Raw genomic sequence first — 21,454 nt, forward strand, 5'->3', positions numbered from 1 at the left:
TCTGCTGGTTCCCTCAGGTGCGGGTCGCAGAGGCGCCGAGGCCGCGAAGCACGAGAGCGCGGTGCCCGTCGGGCCGCGTTCCCACAGCGAGGGCCGCCATGGCCTTCTCCCAGGTGCAGTGTCTGGACGACAACCACGTGAACTGGCGTTCCAGCGAGTCGAAGCCCGAGTTCTTCTACAGCGAGGAGCAGCGGCTGGCCCTGGAGGCCCTGGTGGCCCGCGGCCGCGACGCCTTCTACGAGGTGCTGAAGCGCGAGAACATCCGCGACTTCCTGTCGGAGCTGGAGCTCGCGCGCATCGTGGAGACCATCGAGGTCTACGACCCGGGCTCCGAGGACCCGCGGGGCTCGGGCCGCCGCCCGGAGCTCCAGGACAACGGAGGAGGAGGAGGAGGGGGCGCCGCGGACGCCAGCGAGGATGCCAGCGCGGCGGGAGGGCCCCCCAGCCACGGCCGAGCCGCTGCCCTCGCTGGAGTACTGGCCCCAGAAGTCGGACCGCTCCATCCCGCAGCTGGACCTGGGCTGGCCTGACACCATCGCCTACAGAGGTGTGACCCGGGCCAGCGTCTACATGCAGCCGCCCATCGACGGACAGCCGCACATCAAGGAAGTGGTGCGCAAGATGGTCAGCCAGGCGCAGAAGGTGAGGCGCCAAGGCGGGGGCCCCCGTTCAGCCGGCACGCATGGGGACCCCAGACGGCTCGGGGACCACTGAGTGGCCTCTTGGTTGCCCCCTTCTGCGGGCGGCGGCAGCCGAATGCTCACCTCCTCTATCTAGCAGGTGGTACTGGGCTGCCAGGCTCCAAGGGGCTTCCGTGTCCTGCTGGAGGGCATCTGAGCTCCTCGAATGCCATGCACGAGTCCGGTGGGAGGAATCTGGGCTTTCTCTCTCGCCCACTCTCCCTTGCCTTGCCTCAGATCGGCCGGAAGATAGACGCCTGCACACTGTGCATGAGCTTGCTGGAAGGGATCTCGGGGAGAGGCAGGGAGGCTGGTCTGGGGCCCTGAGAAAACCTGCCTGCTTCCTAGCTGCTGAGTGGCCGGCCGTGAGCTGCTTTCTGAGTGCAGCATGCAGTAGCAGCTGCTGTCCAGGTCAGAGTGTCTGAATGAACAGGGTGCCACCTGTTGAAGGTTCTCACCGGTGGGAGAGGTGACGGTGTCTACTTGGGTTGTGGTCTGTCATTAGGAGGCTTCTCAGGCCGTGTCTAGATACCCTGGGCTGCCCAGTGCACTGGCTATGGGTGACTGCTCCATACTGACACACTGACACACATCTTGAGAAGCAGTGTACACTGCTTGGACACACGGCCAAACCATAACTGGGTGGCCGTGACTGTGAGAGGAGGCGTGCCTGATTTGACAGGCAAGGTACTTCAGCAAACTGTTCTATCTGGAGCAGGTCTGGCGGTAGTGAGAGTGTTCCTAGCTGGGTCTGACTCCCTTTCCCGTTCAGGTCCGGAATGGGGCAGTCAGTGTACAAGGCCAGATGTTGACCCTGGGGACTGCCCTGCTGGCAGGGTCTGGGGAGCTCTTGGGCAGAGAGACCAGAAGTGGGTCAGTAGCTGAGAAGGTGGCCTGGTTGGTTTCCAGCAGGGTGGAGGCTCTCTCCGCAGGGCCAGTAGCTGAGGGGTTCTAGTCTGCAGGGACCAGCTGCATCTCTGGCCATTGTGATGATGGAGTATTGGGTAGCAGGAATGAGGAAGGACTGAATAATCCTCTAGACACCTGGCAATAGTTGGAAATCTGTTGCCCCCAAAAGGGCCTGGGGTGACTCCCACTTGTGGCAGAGCCCTTGAGAGGAGAATAAAGACTCTGAATGGGGCCTGACCTGCTGTGCTGAGCGCTCTCACAGCAGGTAGGAGGCAGCTGCCCCTTCCCAACTCCCTGTGCCTGGGAACAGCCACAGGCTCTAATCTTGTACAGACAGAATGACACTGGGCTAACCAGTGATAGGGACAGATAGGGGTGCCTGGGGCCAGACGGTACCCTCAGGGCTTCCTGTCCACATCCTTGTGACCACAGCTGAGATGTACCCACCCCCCGCAGACCTATAGCTTCATATTCACCCAGTCCCACTTCTCCAAGGTTATTGATGACACCTGTCGAGGGTGACAGCCAGGAAGACATTGACCTTAGTGTGACACGATAGTGGGTGACTTCCTATCATAGAGAGGCATTGCCCTCTGCTTCCTACACTTGGAGCCTGTTCCCCTCGGCAGGGAGTCCCTGAGGGTCCTCAGAGTTGACCGAGGCTTGCCCATCTTACAGAGATCAAGGATTTGTTCACAGCGCCACTGTGCTGTCTTGAGCCAGCCCCTCCCCTATGGACCTGTGTGAGTCCCTGTTCCCCATCTCTGTCCAGTGGCCCACACAGTGTGTGGGAAGACTGTAATCATAGCTTCGGTGGAGTACAGGCACTTTATAATCTCGGGTAGTGTTATCTGCCTCTTTTTTTTTTTTTTTTCCTTCACGCGTAGAAACTGAGGCCAGACCGATGAGTTGTCCCTGCCCAAGATCACTTAGACCTGTTGTATGTACCCCAGGATCTCCCCTGGCGTGGTACCTGGTGGCAGAGCGGTGACTGGCAGGGAGAGGCAGCTGACCTAGGCGGCCTGAGGCTTGACCCCTTGCTGCTGCTGCTGCCCAGCCTCCTGGGGCAGGCCCAGACGCCAGTGGATGCTGACAGAGCGCTTTGCCCGCCCTCCCCTTGCTCCTCCCTGTGGGAGCTCCTCTGTCTTATCTCTCTCCCTGAGTCACCTCTGACCCCTCTCACCCACCCCCCCTTTTCACCCTCTGCCGGTGCTAGGGGAACCCCAGCCCTCTCGGGGTGGAACGGGGCTCTTGCTGACTAGCCCTTTGCCGTGGGGGCTTCTGCAGCATGGCGGCAGGGACTGAGTCACCCAGCCAGGAGTCAGCACAACTGACAGACCCCGGGGCAAGGAAATGACACAGCGCACACTCAGCTCACGCCACCGCAGCCACCCCTAGTGGCCATGTTCCTGTCAGGATAACTGGGCTGCATCCTCCCTTCCCTGAAGACCGAAATGGGCTGACTCCCTGTGAGAGTGGACCAGCCCTGGCTCCTCCTCCCTAGGCCTTGGCCATTCTGTCTGTGAAGTGGGCACAGGCATTGAAGACTGTGGAGGGTCCCTTGGGTCCTGCCACCTGCTGCCCAGGATCCTAGACTCATCTGGAACAGGGAACAGTGGGGGGGGGGGGGGAGGCCACATCATACTTTTTCGGCCGGATGGCCCTGAGCTTAGGCTGTCCAGTTGCTCAGTGAGCTTCCCTCTGGGGCAGCCCCTGCCTGCCCTCCCCCACCCCTCTCCCAGCCTTAGGGTGGAACCTCCCCTGGGCTCCAGCCGCATACCAGAGGCCTGTAGCATCACGCCTGCCAGGGATGAGAGCAAGTGTGGCCTCCAGAGGGTGAGGCTGGGTGGAGTTGGGCCTCAGTCAGAGGATCTTCCAGCAGATCCTAGTGCCCCCCCACCCAACAAGGACTAGCCCCTAGGTCCCCTTACCAGCCCCAGTCATATCTTCCCCAAGTTACTGTGGAGGACACAGAAGGAAGCTGGGGCGTCAGGCGCCAGCCTTCAGCTAGGCTCAGATTTATGTCTTCCAGCCGGGGCTTAGGAAAGGAGACCCAGAGAAGTTGTGTTTCTTGCCCAGGGCCACACAGCAGGAAGAAAGTGGAGCCAAGTTTCATGACGCCCGACTGACCCCACATCTTTCCTGTCAGATCTCTGCCTTCACACTCTGGAGTCCTGACCTGCCACTTGGCTCCAGGAGAATAAAGGCAGCCTAATGAGGCATTTATTAAATACCAACTATATGCCAAGTGCTGAACAGGCACTTTACCTGCTCTGTGTAATCCTTGCTACAGCTCCATAAAGTAGGTGTTGCCTCCATTGTCCACAGAAAGAATCCAAGGTTTGGTGGGGCTCAGAGAGGACGAGCAACTTGCCCAGAGCCTCAGAACTGAGAACTGGAGGCTCTGTGCTGAACACTGGGCTGCCAGAGGTGGAGGAAAGCTGTCCATGTTGGGCCTGAAATGGGGAGCCACAGCTATGTCCAGCCCCCCTGGGGACCATATCCCTCTGCACCACAGGCTAGCCCCGCACTACATCGTGAAGGTTCAGCCAGCCCTGGCCTGCATGCTCTCCACAGTATCGGAAGGGCAGGTATGCCATCTAGTGCTGTCGCCACTGTCCAAGTCTGTGAGCACACTGACGTCTGCAGACACCATTGAGCAGTGCATGCCTCAGGATGTGTCCTATTTATCCCGTGGCACATGACTGCACCAAAATAGCCCCCAACACAGGCTTCTGTGGGCCAGGAGCTGCCTGCTGTGGCAGCTCCCGCTGTGGGCCAGGCCGCACCTGTTGGGGTGGGAGCCATCAGATAGCGTAATCCCAGGTGTTGGCTCCAGACTTCTCCAAGGCTCCCCGCCCCATGGCAAGAACCTGCATCTTAATGGAGAATTGAGATGTGCTCTGCCTGGAAGGAGCCCTTCTGCCCTTCCAGGATGGGACGCTGCCACCTGCTTATATCACATCTGAGACCAAAGCATAGAATGGAGCTTTGGGTCTTTGGTATGGCTGGGCCTGGACTGGGTTCCATGGAGCTCTTGGTCACGGGAGTTTGAAAGGTCACCTTGAAACTGAATGTCACCCTATGGGCTGAGAGAGGCCCTAGATTGCCTGCCACTTGGCCACTACTAGGGTTCACAGCTGACCCCAACTGGACAGGCCCCCAGACAGGCTGGTACCTTCCAGGGTACACTCCATGTGGGACGTGGGGAGGACTGACTTACGTGTCAGGCAGGCTCAGGTCCAATCCCCGTTCTGTCTTGTCTCTGGCAACTCCTGAGAGTTCCTCACTTCTGTACTGGGCTGACCTCGCTAAGACTGACAGCTGCTTGTCAAAGTCCGGGAGAGATTTCAATGACCCTAAGAGAGCGTGGGTTGTTCCTCAGTGTGCTATGTGGTGCCAAGCTGCGTCCAGTGAATGCCAGGCCTCTTCCTTCACTCCCCCATCTTCACAGTCACCAAGAGCCACACGGCAGGTCCTATCAGTGTCGCCTCCATGGCTTTACAACCTTGTTTCCAGCTTCATTGAACTCCGGGGAGGGAGAGAAGGCTGGTCTTCCTGGGGTGCAGGGAGTCTCAGAACAACCCCCACACCCCTCAGCAGAGCCTGTGGAATGACCAGCACGGCTTCTTGCCTGTGACTTGCTGGCTGCAGCCATCCTCTAATTGGCTTTAATGAGGCTTCCTTCTAATAGGCGGCATGTTCCCAAGCAGCAGCTGGGGTTCAGAGTGGAGAGGGAGGTACGTGGAGGTCCATCCTATCTTCGTAGAGAAACTGAGTGTCGGAGTGGGAAAGTAAGGCAGGCCAGGGCAGGGCTGGACAGGCTGAGGCAGGTCTGTTTCAGGATAAGGTGGGCTCTGGAGATGGTGGCGTGGAGTCAGAGCTAGGAAAGATACGTGGTCCTGACCGTGGGAGGAGCGTGCAGCCCTGGGCTGTGACTGTGTCTCTGGGGAAGTGCAACACTCTGGTTCCCTCCATGTGAATGTCGGTGGCCTGCTCTTCTTCCTGTGGCTTGGATCAGACCGCTCCACTAGAGTCCCGCTCTACTACTGGGACACAAGACAGGGCAGGGAAGGCATTCTCCTGTCTCCACTCTGTGCCTTGACCGAGAGGAGACATCTGGGCCCACCGTGGAGTTGGCTGCAGTGCCCGGCCTGTTTCTTCATCTACACAAGGGGGGATCACTGCAGTGCACCCCTGCCAGGAAAGACCTCGCAGCGTTGTGCGTCAGTTTTCACCTTATCCTCGATTCTGAACGTTATCTTCCCCAGCTGTCTGCTTCTCGTGGGACAGTTTGTTTTCACGTAGTGCTTGCCTCTTCTCTCGCTGACTCTGGTGTGACGTCGGCCTGGCTCCGTTCCCCCACGTGCACTGGTCCGTTTTCCTTCTGGCTTTTCTTCAGGTTCCATTGTGCTGACTTCGAGTGATTTTCCTCCTGTCTCTTCTGTGTGTGTCACTGAGTCTGTGGACTTCCATTCTTATCAAGTGGAGAAGCAGAGTTGAGTGGTTGTTTAGTCACGTGTGTTTCTAATCTCGCGTGCTCCACCCCCAGCAGTCCGCTGAGGCCCCAGCTCTCATCTGTTAGACATCCTGAAGCTAACCTCGGGTGCTGACAGCATGCTGTTTCTTCAGTCTCTCCCTGTGTGACATTCGGATACTGGGTGCTGCTCTGCCTTCAGCTTCATTATTCTCCCATGATACCTAACCTGCTATTAATGCCACCCAGCATATATTTTCATTTCGTGTTAGATTTTTTTTTTTTTTGTTCTTCCATACCTTTACTTACTTATTTTGGCAGGGTCTCTCTGCACAGTCCTGGCTGTCCTGGAACTCACTCTGTGGTTTTTTTTGTTTTTGTTTTTGTTTTTTTTTTTGGTTTTTCGAGACAGGGTTTCTCTGCGTAGCTTTGCGCCTTTCCTGGAGCTCACTTGGTAGCCCAGGCTGGCCTCGAACTCACAGAGATCCACCTGCCTCTGCCTCCTGAGTGCTGGGATTAAAGGCGTGCGCCACCACTGCCCGGTGGAACTCATTTGGTAGTCCAGGCTGTCCTCAAACTCACAGAGGTCCTCCTGCCTCTGCCTTCTGAGTGCTGGGATTAAAGGCGTGTGCTGCCTCACCCTGCCCCTTCAGCGAGTCTTATTTTCCCATTTCTCTGTATAGTAATTCTCTAATGCGTATCAGAAACAATGGATTTTCTGTTGTAGACTCTGGTGTGTGTTTCTTAAAATTCTTTAGAGCTTCGTTGTAGAACACAGTGAAGTTTCTTGGAAACAAACACTTTTGGGGGGTGGGGTGTAGGCTGTGGATGGAACCCACGTCCTCAGCATGACAGACAAGCCTCTGTCCCTGCTGTACCAGGCCCCGGCTGAACGCTGGAAGTCTTGCTCCTAAACCTTGTTAGGAAGGCACAGAGGAGACTTTAGGATAGGAGCAGGCCCACTGGCCCACTGGCCACACCAAGCCCCCTGACAGCTTCACCACTTCTGGAATACAGATGCATTCCTTGCCATCCATGCCACTTGTCTTCCGTACAGCATTTGGATTAGGGAACCGAGCCGTTTACACGTGGCTCTTTGCAGAGGTTTGCCTATACTTGGTCCTGGACTTCCTGCTCACTACCCAGGCAGCGTCCTTTTGTGAACTGTCCACAGGCCCCATGTGTCAGGAGGGCTTCTACCCTAGCTAGGGAGACGTGAGCCTCCTGTGGTCCTGTGTGAGGACCATCTGTTGCTTTAGCTGCCCATTCGGGGCTTCTTCCAGCCTTGGATGTTTCCTTCCCCGCTGCCGCCAGCTGACTGCTTGAGGGGCCCTGAACAGCTCTCCAGTGGCCTTGGAGACTGCCTGTGTCAATGCTCAAGACAGGATGTTTTTGGGGAGAGGAACCAGTGAGGTCAGGATTCTCAGGAGAGGTGTGTCAGAAGCTGGGCCAGTACCCCAGTAGTTTTCAATTATGTTCAGACCAGCCGGCTGCCTCACCTGCCCTTCCTCTCTGGTGCTTGTGGGGAAACCTGTCCATCCACTGTCCCATGAGGACGCTTTACTCTACTGGGTGAGATTTAGAGACACGAGGGGCCTAAAAGAAGCTGCTGTGGATGTTGGGAGCTCTGGGCTGGTGTCAGCCCCTGGCAGGGCTGGAGCCTATGAGACTCTTTGAGGAGCAGCAACCAACTAAATGTCCTTTCACAGACCGTGTTGACATGGCAGGTTGCTCCAGCCAGCCCCTACAGACCCCACTGGGCTGTGAGCAGGGCTCTCAGGTGCATAAAGGCACATGCTTCAGCAAGGACATCAGAAAGGACAGGCTTTGGCAGCTTGTCCACCATCCCATTTCATAGATGTGGAAACTGAGGGACCTAAGGCGGGAGATGGCAGTTACCAGGCCTTGAATGCTGCAGGAGCTCTAGGCCACCCTGCCTGTCTCAGTGATAGATGAGAACTGCCCAGTGATGACACCCCTTGACAAGATGAGCTAGGCCATCCACACAGTGGTGCTGAGGCACAGTGCTTCAGTGCCCTCTCCTGTGAATGGGAGGGAAAGTTGCTGGTTGCAGCATTTGTGAGGATCCTAGAGGTAATGCCTTGGTGTCAGAAGCCGTGAGCCCTAGACATCCCACGCTGGGAGGAGGGGTACAAGGCAGGGGCAGACTTGTTTCAGCCTCTCTCACTGACTGCCTCCACAGCCCATCTACAAAGCCAGTAAATCCTAACACGTCCCAAGAGCTCTTAGGGAATGTCTGTGGCCTGACCATGGACAGACTAAGATGTGAGGTTGCTGGACGGTAGTGAGAAGCCTTCTCCTAGCATTACCTCACATACCAGAGCACTGTGAGCACCTCCATTTCCAACATTACCTCAGACTCTGGAAGCACCAGGCAGTCCTCCCCTCCAGCATCACCCTAGATCCCAGGAGCACCAGGCAGTCCTCCCCTCCAGCATCAGCTCAGACCCCAGGAGCACCGGGCAGTCCTCCCCTCCAGCATCAGCTTAGACCCCAGGAGCACCAGTCAGTCCTCCCCTCCAGCATCAGCTCAGACCCCAGGAGCATCGGACAGTCCTCCCCTCCAGCATCAGCTCAGACCCCAGGAGCATCGGACAGTCCTCCCCCCAGCATCAGCTCAGACCCCAGGAGCAACGGGCAGTCCTCCCCTCCAGCATCACCCCAGATCCCAGGAGCACCAGGCAGTCCTCCCCTCCAGCATCAGCTCAGATCCCAGGAGCACCGGGCAGTCCTCCCCTCCAGCATCAGCTCAGACCCCAGGAGCATCGGACAGTCCTCCCCTCCAGCATCAGCTCAGATCCCAGGAGCACCGGGCAGTCCTCCCCTCCCAGTATTAGCTGATAGCTGTTTAGTCTTCGTTTCACCATCCTAGGAATAGAATCCAACACCTAAAGAGAGCCAGCCAGCCATGGGACCCTGTCAGGGATCCACCTGGAGACATAGGTCCCAACAAGTCCATCTTGGCAGCCTGTAATTCCTGGATCAAGTCCCCTGTCCTGCTGGGGCACATCTCAATCTGCTATGATGCCCACAGCTTGGAGCCAGCCGTGACGGATCTGGGGTGCAGTGGACTGGAGAGCCTCCAGGGAGCATTGTGTCAGCCAGGTCAGACCTCTTTCCAGGGCAGTACATGAAGCTGTTTTGCCTGCTCAGGAGTAGTCTAACCAAGGGGACATCATGGGTAGAGTGGCTTACAGCCTGTGGGATCTCAGGCAAGGGGATCCTTGCAGCAGCCCCCTCAACACACACACACACACACACACACACACACAGAGTCAGTCAGTCTGCCAAGGTCATTGGGAGCCCACCTGCTGGCAGGCTTCTCTGGCAGTCTCTGGCTTTTGCCAAGCACACGCTGGGTAGGAAGCTCTCAGGTCCTCCGTCTCATCTCACCTCTCCCACTCTGCGACGGAAAGGGCTTCCTCATCTAGTGCTGGCCCTGTCCTCCAGCTTACCCCCTGCCAGGGTCAGCCCTGTGCCCACTCTACCACCAGACAAGCCCCAAGAGATGGTGAGTGGCTCTCCTCTGAAGACTCAGGGGTCCCTAGGGCTCAGCCTCCTTTCCCCCTTCATTCTGAGCAGATGAGCACCCTCAGGCCCTGGAGACCACGGGGTCAAAGGAGGGCCAGACAACAGCCCTGCTCATCTGGGAGTGGGCAGTATTTACTCTGCTCCAACTTGCCTCATGACTTCACCAGCCTCGGTTTGCTCAACGATGTGCTGGTATCTCACCTTGCTGTTCCTGAGAGGTTGGAGCGGGGCTGTCACAGGCAAGGCTGCCTGGGGAGAAGGCAGTGTGCGGGCATCCCTGAGAAGCCCCCTTGGATTGGGGTCTTTGACGTGCATTGCCCTGAGTGTGGTTGCTTCTCATGAATGGAGCCTGTTTTGCTGAGTTGTTTAGGGATTTAACGGAGGAGTCACTCAGCAAGGTCACTGCAGGGCAGGCCCAGGGCTTCCTTTTGTTGAAGAGTTTGGACTTTTGTGCCAGATGAGCAGCAGGCATCAGCAGGGGCCAGAGGCTCGGGAGGAGCCCAGATGGGCCTGCAGGGGCTAGCCTGATGAGCTCACTGTGGGCGTGCAGACACGTCCCCAGCAGGCTCCTGGTAGCTTCTTGTCACCCTGCGTGTGCAGATCTCCGTGAAGGACGATGCTGAGCTGTGTTCATGAGCTCAGCTCTCAGGTGGTTCAGTGTGGGTTCCAGCCCCACTGTCCCAGCGCTCCAGGCACTGGCAGCCAGTAAGGAAGGGGCTGGGTAGGGAGCGGGCTGCTGAGTTGGGAACATCACTGGTCTGACTATTACCGTGCTCTACTGGGGGCCAAGTCTCACACTGTGAGTCCTGCTCCAGCACTGTGGTTGGCAGGGAACTGAGGCAGGTGGTGGCTGGGGTGGGCCAGGTGTGGATACACTTTGACCTCTGCAGCCCCAACCTGAGTCAGGTTCAGGAGAGTGGAAGTCCCTTGTGGTGGGCATAGGTGTTGGCAAGTGACAGGCAGAGCGTATGCTGATGTGGGTCCTGTCTGGTCCAGATAGGCATCCTGCTGGAGTTCACAGCAGACCAGGATTCAGGGAAGGTTCCAAGTTGGTGGCCATGCCATCTGCTGGCCTCTTCCCCATCGTGGCCACATCTGGTTTGTTTCAGGACCTCCAGGAATTAGGACGGGGCACGTGTAGCTGATTTTGAATCTGACCCAGGAGAACACAAATCAAATTCTTGGGCCGAGCCCCTGGCTGCGCTCAGGGCCTCCCTGGACCTTCCTGGTGGCAGCACCAGTCAGCGAATCCCAACCTGGTTGAGGAAGGAGGCCCTGAGGACCGGTCTGGACACGTGGAGCTGTGACAGAGACCTTGCCCCTGCTCTTAGGTCACCAGCCTTCCTGCACTCTGCCCTCCTCCCGGCACCGTCCACCTTGAGGAGTACTGGAGCTAGGTTTTTCACAGACTTGCGTCTCGGGAGCAGCAGGGGTGCTGTCCCCATTGCTGGGCTGGGAAACCACCCTGTCCTTCTCTGTCCCCAGGTGATAGCTGTGGTCATGGACATGTTCACTGACGTAGATATCTTCAAGGACCTGCTGGACGCTGGCTTCAAGAGGAAGGTGGCTGTGTACATCATTGTGGACGAGAGTAACGTCAAGTACTTCCTGCACATGTGTGAGCGGGCCCGCATGCACCTGGGCCACCTCAAGGTAAGCTGTCTTTCTTCCCTGGCTTGTGCAGCTGGAGGGCGGAAGTCAGTCCGTCAGTCAACACACATACTGCCTCGTAGACAGCGCCTCGTACCAGAGTTCAGTCATCCTGCATCTCTCTGCCAGGTGGTCACACAACTCGAATGCCCTGAAGGATAAGATATTTACTACCTCCAGCAGGCAGATAAGATAAACACACATCTAATGCCTTCATCCAGCTGCCAGAGCGCCTGCCAGGTACTGTGTTACCCATTCCACATAGGTTTCCTGTCCGCCTGCATACCTCTGGTGACAGGTGTGTGCTCACAGCCTCCACAGGCGGCTCATACCACACCTGGAGAGCTCTGACCCCCAAGAAGGCCTTCGCTGTGCCAAGCCTAAATGTATCTCATCAGTTCTACTGGTTGGCATCAAAATCCGACTCAGACATGGGAAACACCCTTATGTTAGGTCAGGGTTGAAATGGACTTGAAATGCCTGAACAGAGCAGAATACATCTTTGGGGCAAGGAGGCACAGTGCAAGGGAGCTGGAGACGAAAAAGCCAGGGCCTGGGTCCTCAGCTGCACTCTGCTCTGTCTGGGATCTTGTTGCCTACCACTCCAGGCTCTAGGCTCTCACTGGTCTGACGGGTAGATAAATCGGTGTTGCTAGGCTCTTCCACTAAGACCCCCTAGCATTTGGTGCCTTGCCCAACCGTTGTTCAGCACCGATGTACAGCACATGCCTGGAAGTAGAGAAAAGTCTGGAAAAGCAGCTGGTGCTCTCTTAGCATGTGATTGTCCAAGGACTTTCCATTTTTTAACTTATTTAAGCCCGTTGACAACCCAAGTGGCATGGATCTGTCATTCCCAGTTTGCAGATGAAGCAGTAAAAGCAGCTGCCTGGTGTCACCGCCAGTAAACTAGAGGTGAGGGCCAAGTGCCCCGGGCTGGAGGCCTGTGACTGGAACACAGATTCCAGATGGCCATCACACAGGACTGGTGGCCGTGGCAGGGCTTGGAACCTGTCATTTGTCAGCATCTGTTAAGGTCCCCTACAAGAGCCTTTCAAGTGGGTGTGAGTTCTCTGCTGTGCTACCAGTCTCTAATTTCAGGGACTTCTTCATGTGGTCTCCAGGTAGGTTGACCCCAAGCCTCACACCTGCCTAGCATGTAATTAGCACCTAGAAAATGGCTCTGGGGTAGCAGACAGCTCATGCCAGAAAGAGCCATTGTGTGGAAGTTCAGAAAAGGTGACCTTGGACTTGGCTGCTCTGTGGGCTGGTAGCAGCTTCAGGAGCTCCAGGTAGGTCCCCACTCCATGCATTTGCCATAGTCTGATGGTGCTTAACACGTCTGCCACTCGACCCATCACCCTGATAATAGAGGCAGACAAGGGCTGGGACCTGTAGGTTCTAAGGGGTATCCTCACCCAGGCTGTCTGCTTGGAGGCCCCGGCCCCACAGTGCCTGAGTGAGGGCCCTTCTTTTTTTTTTTTTTTTTTTTTTTTTTTTTTTGGTTTTTCAAGACAGGGTTTCTCTGTGTAGCTTTGCGCCTTTCCTGGACTCACTTGGTAGCCCAGGCTGGCCTCGAACTCACAGAGATCCGCCTGGCTCTGCCTCCCGAGTGCTGGGATTAAAGGCGTGCGCCACCACCGCCTGGCTATGAGGGCCCTTCTTAGTAGAGAATTCTCGATGGCTCCTCAGTCTGGGGTTTTCTGAGCTTCAGGAAGTGAGAAGCAGTGAGACTTGGCCCTGTGGTTACAAGGCTCTGCCTGTGGCTTCATGGGGATGTCTGAACCCCAATGCTTGTATCTGTTCAGACTGGTCTCCCACAAGAAAGACAGGGAAACTAAGGTCTAGGGGAAGGTATCCCTGTGTCTAAAAGCCAATAAGAAATTGGCTTGACAAGGAGAGTGCAGACCTGTGCAGAGAATTCTCAGAATTCTCTGGTGCTGCCCACATGGACTCTCTGCCCACTGCCCACTGTGGGACTTGGCTCCCAGAGTTGCTTGTCAGTGAAACTGCAGGCTGGTAGCTGTGCAGATACTAAAGCTGAGTAAGTGTGCTGCTGCTAGCCTGGGGTTAGGACGGGGGCTATGGGAGGTTTGCCCCATCCCACTATTAGCCTTCAACTGTCCCAGGACCTTCAGGGCAGAAGGACAGCTTGCTGGAGTCAGTAGCCTGTCCTGTCCCACCCTTCTTGGCTTTCTCTCTGGGAAGGTGATCAGGTCTAAAGGGCATGATTCTAGGAGGCAGATATCTTCATGGGCAAGAAGTGACCCCAGCTTCTTAATTCTCATCTGTAGCAGCCTCACCACAGCCCTGGGTAAGTAAGTGGTCAGAGATTCCTGTGGGCACAGCCCTGCCAGGTGTCACCGTGAGGAGAGTCTGCCTTCCTGGCCAGCTTCCCTGCCGTGGGCTGGTTAGGTCTGGGCCTGTTTCAGGAGCACTTCCTGCACTGGTAAACCATGGGCTGCTCTCAGCCACCCACTGCCCTGTCCCAGCCCTGCTCCAACCTGCCCCAGAGTCAGTAGGACCAAGTTACAGGTAGCCCTGGCAGGGTCACATTTGTGACAGTTGGGGTATCAGGTACCAGACTGGGAAGACACCAAGTGCCTTCACACCATAGGTAGTTCCTGGCCCTGGCCTCCATTGCTCATGTGGTAAATGGGCCCATCTTCATGCCTTTCCTCTGGCAGGGCTGTTGTGCAGAGCTCAGGAGACTGTGCTGGGCATAGAGTGAGGTGGAGGTTCCTTTGGCCGTGTGGTTAGGGACAAAGCTCCTGATGCCCCCCAGCTCTGTTCTGAGTGCCAAGCGGCTTCTCATTTTCTCAAAACAGTAGTCCGGTAGCAGCCATCCTTTCTTGCCAGTGGTTAGACCTGGGCTGACCCTGTTAGTGCCAGGGCTGGCCCTGTTCCCAGTCCCCACATGAAGGGGACTGGCATAAAATAGCCTTTTCCAAAGTGGGGGTCCCAGCTGCTCCTGGTACCACAGTCTGCTGGCCCTGGAGGCGGCAAGGAAATGAACCCCTACATTACAGATGGGAAATAGGCCTTGAAAAGAGTACCCAGCCTTTTGACCTGATCCCTTGCCAGGGTCACAGGGCCAGGGCAGTGACTAGGTCATCCTTAGGGGTGACCCTAGGGCTGAGAGGTACCCATGAGCCAGTGGGAGCCAGGCCAGAGCTGTGAAAGACCCAGCAATGTGAAAAGCTCCTTGGCCTGTGCAGGCAAACTGGAAAAACCAGCAGCCACTTGAGCTGACTGCATAGCCAAACAAGCAAGGAAACACCAGCCATCTGACAGCCGTGGGAAGGCACATGGCGAGGATACGTAACCGGGCCCAGGTTCCCACTGGGCCAAAGAGGGACAGGAGAGGCTCAAGCTGGGTCCTGCCAGCTGGGATTATTGGGGAGAGTAAAGGGGAGGTGGGCAGGACCACAGCCCTGTCCCTTCCTGGGTGAGCTCATGTCCTACCTCCTGTGGTTGGGTCTGGACCACTGATGGGTAAGGACATAATAATACCAGGGGCTTGTATCTGGGGGCAAAGGGGCCCACCTCACGGGGCTGGTTGTGAATCAGGTACCATTGGCATCAAGTCGGTAGGGGCAGAGCTGTTACTAAGCATCACAGTGTCAGCACAGCCCAGCAGTGAGCTAGCCCACCATGTCAGTCACTGTAGGGAAGGGCCAGGAGCGCTCACACCAGAGCTTGGAGCTGGGTAGGCTCACATGTGCCTAAGCCCCAGCTCACAAGGGACTTCCCATTGAATGTTATGTCGGTCCGTGAGTCAGGCTAAGAGGTGAAGGGTAAGCTACAGCCCTGCCTCCCACCCCAGCTCATCTCCTTGCACTTCCTCTGGTCCAGGCATGGCTGACTGATGCCTTCGCCCTGCCAAGGTCAGGAGTGTGACCGGCTACATCACACTCTCGAGAGACAAAGATTCATTACCTCCCTTGCTCAGCCCTCTAGGCTGGCCCCCAAGTGGGTCTGACAGACAGTTCTGGTTTCCCTGGACAGTCCGGGCTGTCTCAGATGTGCTGCAGAGTGTGTCCCCCAGTGCGGGGTCCCCCGTGGGAACTCAACCCCTTCTACCACTCCCTGCAGCTCACTAAGCCCCAAGCGGCAAGTGGCCCAGGTAGACGACAGGTGCATGCTGCAGGTACAGGAACTGAGGCCTGGAGAGGCCCAGTCAGTGTCTGGCACCATATCTGGAGTCACACAGACCAGAGTTCTAGAATGCCCAGGCCAGCCTGATGGAGACCAGCGTAGTGTACCCCAGTCCTGTGTCCTCCACAAGCCCTTCGGGCCAGAGCAACCTGACTCACCTCCACTTCCTGCCCTGCCCCACCCGACTCCACGGTGCCTTATGGAGGGCTGAAAGAGTCTAAGGACCCTCCACCCGCCTGCTCATCCCCAACTAGGGGCACCCCAGGACCTGAGACAATGCGGCTTTGTGGGATCCTCCACCTCTGCTCACGCGAGCCCAGACACCTGAGACATTACCTCATCTGGGCCAGGCCCATGGGGCGAGGCTACCAGGAACAGGAGGCAGAGGGTGGGGGGGCCTGATGCAAGCCCCTGCCTGCTGCCCAGCCCCAGTGGCGGGTGAGCCGATGGGGCAGTGCCAGCCCCACTGTGCAGACAGGGAAACTTTGGCCCAGAGACGGCCGGAGGCTTGCTTAGAATCACACAGCAGGTCCGTGGCACAACACAGGCCTGCCTCTCACATGGCTGAGTTGCTCCAAGATGTAAGTAATGACTTTGCGGGCCCTTCGTGAAGATAAATTTCGGGGTGAGTAGAGACAGACGCCGGTGAGAGAAGTGTGCAGGCTGGTTGCCTATGTGGGGCGCGTGGCCCCAGCCCACAGAGTGTTGGACAGTGAGGCCACAGGATGCCACAGAGCCGGGCTGTGGTTGGCACAGGTGACGGGGAAGGCCTCTGAGGTCTTTGTTCCAACCTCTGGTCCCTGAGTGTGCAATGTGTTGGGTACAAAGTCACGAGCGCTAATTGTCCTGGGCCCTAGCCAGCTTCCTGCTGAGCTGGCTGTGGGCAGGCCCGTGGGCAGGCGGGGCCAGAGTGAGCTTGGCCCTGGAAACGGCTTATCTGCCTTTTGGGTCGGGCCCAACAACAAGACAATTGTTCACCCCACAGCTGGGTGGACATCATGCAGGGACCCACCCAGGGACCACCCCTGTCAACTTCTGTGGATAGTGCTCTGGGCCACCAGGGCGGCCTGGGAATGGGAAGCACTAGATAGGACACTGCCGTGGGTGGCGCCCTCACTCAGGCCACCTCCCCTGTATGTGCCAGCCTCCCTGTTCTCTGCCCGCTGCGTGCCCATTCATTCCTGCACCCTCTCCACGTGCTGGCTGGCGCTGCTTTTGACCTACGGGTCTAGCCTGTGCTCTCGCTCACTCTGCGTGGCTCCTGCTGCCCACAGCAGAAGCAGGGTGGGGCCTCTCACCAGGGTCAAGTCCAGCTGTGCAGACAGCCTGCTCTTCCGCTGTCCGGCCTCTGCATCCCTCCCTTGGGGTGCTCGCCCTCCTCCCTACCCTGCCTGCCCCACGTCATCCCTTCCCGGGAACCTCCCAGCCCCTACCTCCATCCCCTCCTCTGCTTCTGGGCATCCCAGGTTGTTGTTTTGACTCATCTGCCTCACTGCCTCCTCCACAGCGGCATCCTCGTCACTGGCATCTTTGTCTGCCACCGGGGGCCTCAGCAGGGGTCAGTGAACAAGCGAGCATGTGGGCAGTTAATAACCTGGAACCGCTGAGTGGGTGAGGGAACAGACAGGCGAGTCACAGCTCAGTCTGACAAAGGCTGTGTCACCAGCCAGTGTCTGAATGGAGAGCTCTGGCAGGAGCGAGACTTCCGTCACAGGGGGCGTGTAAGTAGGCCAGTGAGAAAGCGCTGGTGAGGCGTAGGCCAGATGTCCCCTCGGCCCCTTACATGTTGTTCTGCTCTGTGAGCCTCAGCAGACCCTTTATGCTTAGATTTCAGTCAGGTTTTCCTCACCTCTGGGCCACCTGTACCAGCACTGGGTCCTGGGGCACCCACATCCTAGATGGTTCTGGAGGTGCTACCCTAGAGAGAAAGGCCCTTTATGTATTCAGGACCAAGGAAAGGCCAGCAGTTTGTGGTTCCACTTTCTCTTCGGCCCGGACTCTTTCCTCTCTGGGCTCTGAGGGTGTTCCCCTGCTGGCTCTCACCCAGGCCATGTGGTAGGGACTGAAGTTGACCACTTATGAGACCGTCCCTGGAGCCAGACCTCATCCCATCTCCAGAGAGAGTTCTCTCTGAGTGCCTTCAAGGGAGCCTGCTCAGCAGAGTCAGTGACAGGGGCTGTCAGGAGTGGGGAGAGGCTTGTGGTCAGTCATCCCAGAAGACCCTGGCTGTGTCAGAGTGTGAGACCCAGGGTCCTTAGGGGGGCCTCTTCTGCTTCCACTCCCCTCCCTCACCTGCCCCCTAGCTGTCCATAGGACTTTCCTAAAAGTTAACCCTCCCACTCAAGCCCTACAGCAGCCTGGACAGCAGCAGTTCCCAAACGGACCTTGCCGCTGAGGTCTCTCATCTTGCCCCATGCTACTCTGTGGATGCCCTTAGGGACAAGCTGAGACCATCCTGGCTCACGGCCTTCAGCAGCAGCTTCTCCATTCCCCCTTGCCCGGCCCGACAGCCCAGATACGCCGCCCTTCTCTGCACCTCACTCCCGGTCTTCATTCCCCACAAACTGTCTCCGGGCTCCGGGCACTCTGCCGCCTCTGCCTGTGAAAGCAGTGCCTGTAGTTGTCTAATTCTGCCTCCCTGTCTCCCAACACAGAATCTCAGGGTACGCAGCAGCGGGGGAACAGAGTTCTTCACACGGTCAGCCACCAAGTTCAAGGGTGCCCTGGCCCAGAAGTTCATGTTTGTGGATGGAGATCGGGCTGTGTGTGGCTCCTACAGGTGATTCTCCTCCGGGACTGGGGGAGGAGTTGCCTCTGGTTCCCAGTCGGTTTCTGCCCTTAATCCCTGCATGTGACACGCTGGTTATTCCAGTTCATTGCTTCCCAGACTGCTGAGCTGTGTGCCGGCCTGGGTCCACCCACTGTCTCGAGAAGCAGGCAGGGAGGACTTTTGTCCAAGCAGGCTGTTGTTCCATCCCACACAGTCACTGGCCCAGGGGTAGGGTGGGCTAGGTCACGGTGAATTTGCCCAAGCCCTCTGGGAAGTCACTCTGAGAGCCATCTTCAGGGACAGAGCCAGTTCTGCATCACCATGAGGCAGGGCAGATTTGACACAGACACTCTGGGGTTGGTGACAGCAAAGACCCCAGTGATCCCAACACTGTGCTGGGCAGTTCCTGGCACCTGACCTGCAGCGGCGTCCTCATTCTGTCTTCATGAGTCCAGTGGAGTCCCAGAGGTTTGCTGGGGAAGAGCTAGATATGGGCTCCCAGACTCGGGTTTGACCACCCCCAAGCTGTGCCTCACCCCCAGTGCCACTTAGGTTTTTTATCCTAGGGTCCAGTGGCCAGTCCGACAAACCCCAGCTGGAGTAGACACTGTAGACGCCCCCAGCCTCAGGGGCCAGGGACTCTCGCTAAATCAGGGTACTAGGGCTTCAGGGAGGCACATGTACTCTGTGCCTGACTTCCTACCCTGCCTTTATGTTGTAGTTTCACATGGTCAGCTGCAAGGACGGACCGGAATGTGATCTCTGTGCTGTCTGGTCAGGTGGTAGAGATGTTTGATCGGCAGTTCCAGGAGCTGTACCTCATGTCTCAAGGTGTCAGCCTCAAGGACATCCCCATGGAGAAGGAGCCAGAGCCAGAGCCCATTGTGTTACCATCTGTGGTGCCCCTGGCATCCACAGGCACCATGGCCAAGAAGCTGGTCAACCCCAAGTATGCACTGGTTAAGGCCAAGAGTGTGGATGAGATTGCCAAGACTTCCTCTGAGAATCAGGAGGTCACAAGGCCCCAGGGCTGCGGGGCCACGCTGTGGCTGAACGCCCAGGGGACCTCTCTGAACTGCTACCACCTATCCACCCAGGGCTGCTCAACCTGGAGAGGGCCAACATGTTTGAGTACTTGCCCACGTGGGTGGAGCCGGACCCAGAGCCTGGCAGTGACATCCTGGGCTACATCAACATCATTGATCCCAACATCTGGAACCCTCAGCCCAACCAGATGAACCGCATCAAGATCCGTGACACAGCCCATGCCAGCACCCAGCACCAGCTGTGGAAGCAGAGCCAGGAGGCCCGCCCCTGCCCAGAACCCTGCACCCCCCAGCACCCAGGGACTCCCAGGATGTGGTCCCAGCTGAGAACGGCATCCTCCAGGGGGACCGTGAGCCACAGGCACCGATACCTAAGCCCCGGACAGTCCCTGTGGCAAATGTACTTGCCCAGGATGGTAGCGATATTGGCTGGGCCCTGGAGACCCCAGAAAAGGAGACACCCCCAAATGGGATAGACCCCACGCTACCCAGGACAACCAGCCAAAGCCGGGACCCACTACAACGACAGTTATCTGTGACCCAGGATGACCCTGATGGCCTGGAGACAGGACTCCCCAATGGGCTGGATGGGGAGGAGGAGGAAGATGATGATGACTACGTGACCCTCAGTGACCAGGACAGCCTCTCAGGCAGCTCTGGCCCGGGCCCTGGCCACCGGCGACCCTCGGTGGCCTCATCCGTGTCAGACGAGTACTTTGAAGTGAGGGAGCGGTCAGTACCTCTCCAGAGGCGTCACTCAGAGCAGATGGCCAATGGGCCAGGCCACCCACCCCAACGACAGCTGAGTGCCCCTCACGTAACCCGAGGAACCTTTGGTGGTCCCCTGAGTGGCGCCCTGTGGGCCCAGGGTCGGGGCAGAGAAAACGTAGACACATCAAGGATGCAAGCACAACGCCCTGTGGACAGGCAGACTCAGGTGGGTCTGGTCCCTCATCCCCAGGTCTTCTGCAGTCACCCCAAGAGTCCAAAATGCCCTGCCCCGGGCCATTGTGTCCCTGGCTCCAGTGACGCCCCTTGTTACACAGAGCGATGATGAATGGGGAAGAGTGGAGCCACACAGGACCATGTGGCTGGCCATTGCTATGCTGGGGACTCTCGGTCCTAGGGCCTTCTCCAAAACAACCTTAAAAAACACGCATTTCCACATGCCCAGAGTCACGGGTCTGACGCGTCCTACCAGGTAGAAGGTGCAGTCCCTAGTTTGCAGACAAGGCTCATCGGTTGTCACAGATGTTCCTTTACACTCGCAAGGTCACACAGTTGTAAGTGCTCCTTGTCTGGACTTTGTCTAAGCTACCTCCCTGTAGATTCCTTTGTACTCCTGAGGACAGTCCCCCTCTCCCCCTTCCATGTTGGGCAACAGCAGATCCCTCTTTTGTTACCTGTGGCTTTTGTAGACTAAAATCCGTAGAGCCTTGGGTGCCCTGCCACTGAAGGTGTGGCCACAGAGCCCATCCTACCTGGAAACAGCGCTCGGCTGATCATGCCCGGCATGATCATCAGGCCCATGGGCAGCATCTTTAGGTAGCTGGCTAGGATGGAGCCTGCCTTGGCGTGGTTCAGGTTCCGGGCAGACAGGGACCGCTGCACGATGACCTGGGGCACAGAGGGGGAAGACACGAGTCTCAGCCTTGGGAACGCCTTTATCGGCATCTCCTTCGCGGGCCTTGTAAGGCGACACAATGTGATTATCCCTAGACTCGCAGGAATGCTCACCTCTTCAGCTGTCTTTATCCCAGGGAGCTCGTCTCTCTGTCCATCCAACAGGGAAGCATGAGTCCCCTGGTGATTGTCAGAGCCAAAGAGGGCCTCGGTGTGTTGGACTCCCAGACGCCCCCCCCCCAACCTCCTAGACCCTCGTGAACACACACAGACATTCACATAAATCCTGGGAGCAGAAGTTGATATTGACTCCATGACAGGGCAGAGCCCTAAACCCTAGGCTGAGGGAAACGGGCACCTCGGTAGGAATGATGGTTGCTAGGTAAATCCTGATGACCTCGGTTTCCGGATCTGCAGAATCGGGGTGGGCACATGAATAGGTGGCATTTGACACCTGCTGTTTGATTCTGCTGCTGGTTAGAACTTTTTCCTTTTTTTTTTTTCCTTCTGTTTTTGAGACATTGTCTTACTCTGTAGCTCAAGGTGGCTTGGAATTTAACTGTAGCCTATGCTGGCCTTGAACTCACAACAA

The 21,454-nt window shown here is 57.2% G+C and overlaps 1 protein-coding gene across 1 annotated transcript in view; it reads left to right on the top strand.

Annotated features, from left to right (window-relative positions):
* The window catches only part of Fam83g (family with sequence similarity 83 member G), a 26,818-nt gene continuing 5,364 nt past the window's right edge, over positions 1-21,454 (top strand). Inside the window, 7 exon segments of the mRNA XM_028857086.2 lie at positions 1-446; positions 448-642; positions 11,104-11,271; positions 18,078-18,202; positions 18,915-19,213; positions 19,216-19,521; positions 19,524-20,176. Of these exon segments, the coding sequence (XP_028712919.2) occupies positions 99-446; positions 448-642; positions 11,104-11,271; positions 18,078-18,202; positions 18,915-19,213; positions 19,216-19,521; positions 19,524-20,176 (2,094 nt within the window). The 5' untranslated portion in view covers positions 1-98.

The sequence above is a fragment of the Peromyscus leucopus genome, chromosome 8b (assembly GCF_004664715.2).
Source record: "Peromyscus leucopus breed LL Stock chromosome 8b, UCI_PerLeu_2.1, whole genome shotgun sequence".
Taxonomy (NCBI): Eukaryota; Metazoa; Chordata; class Mammalia; order Rodentia; family Cricetidae; genus Peromyscus; species Peromyscus leucopus.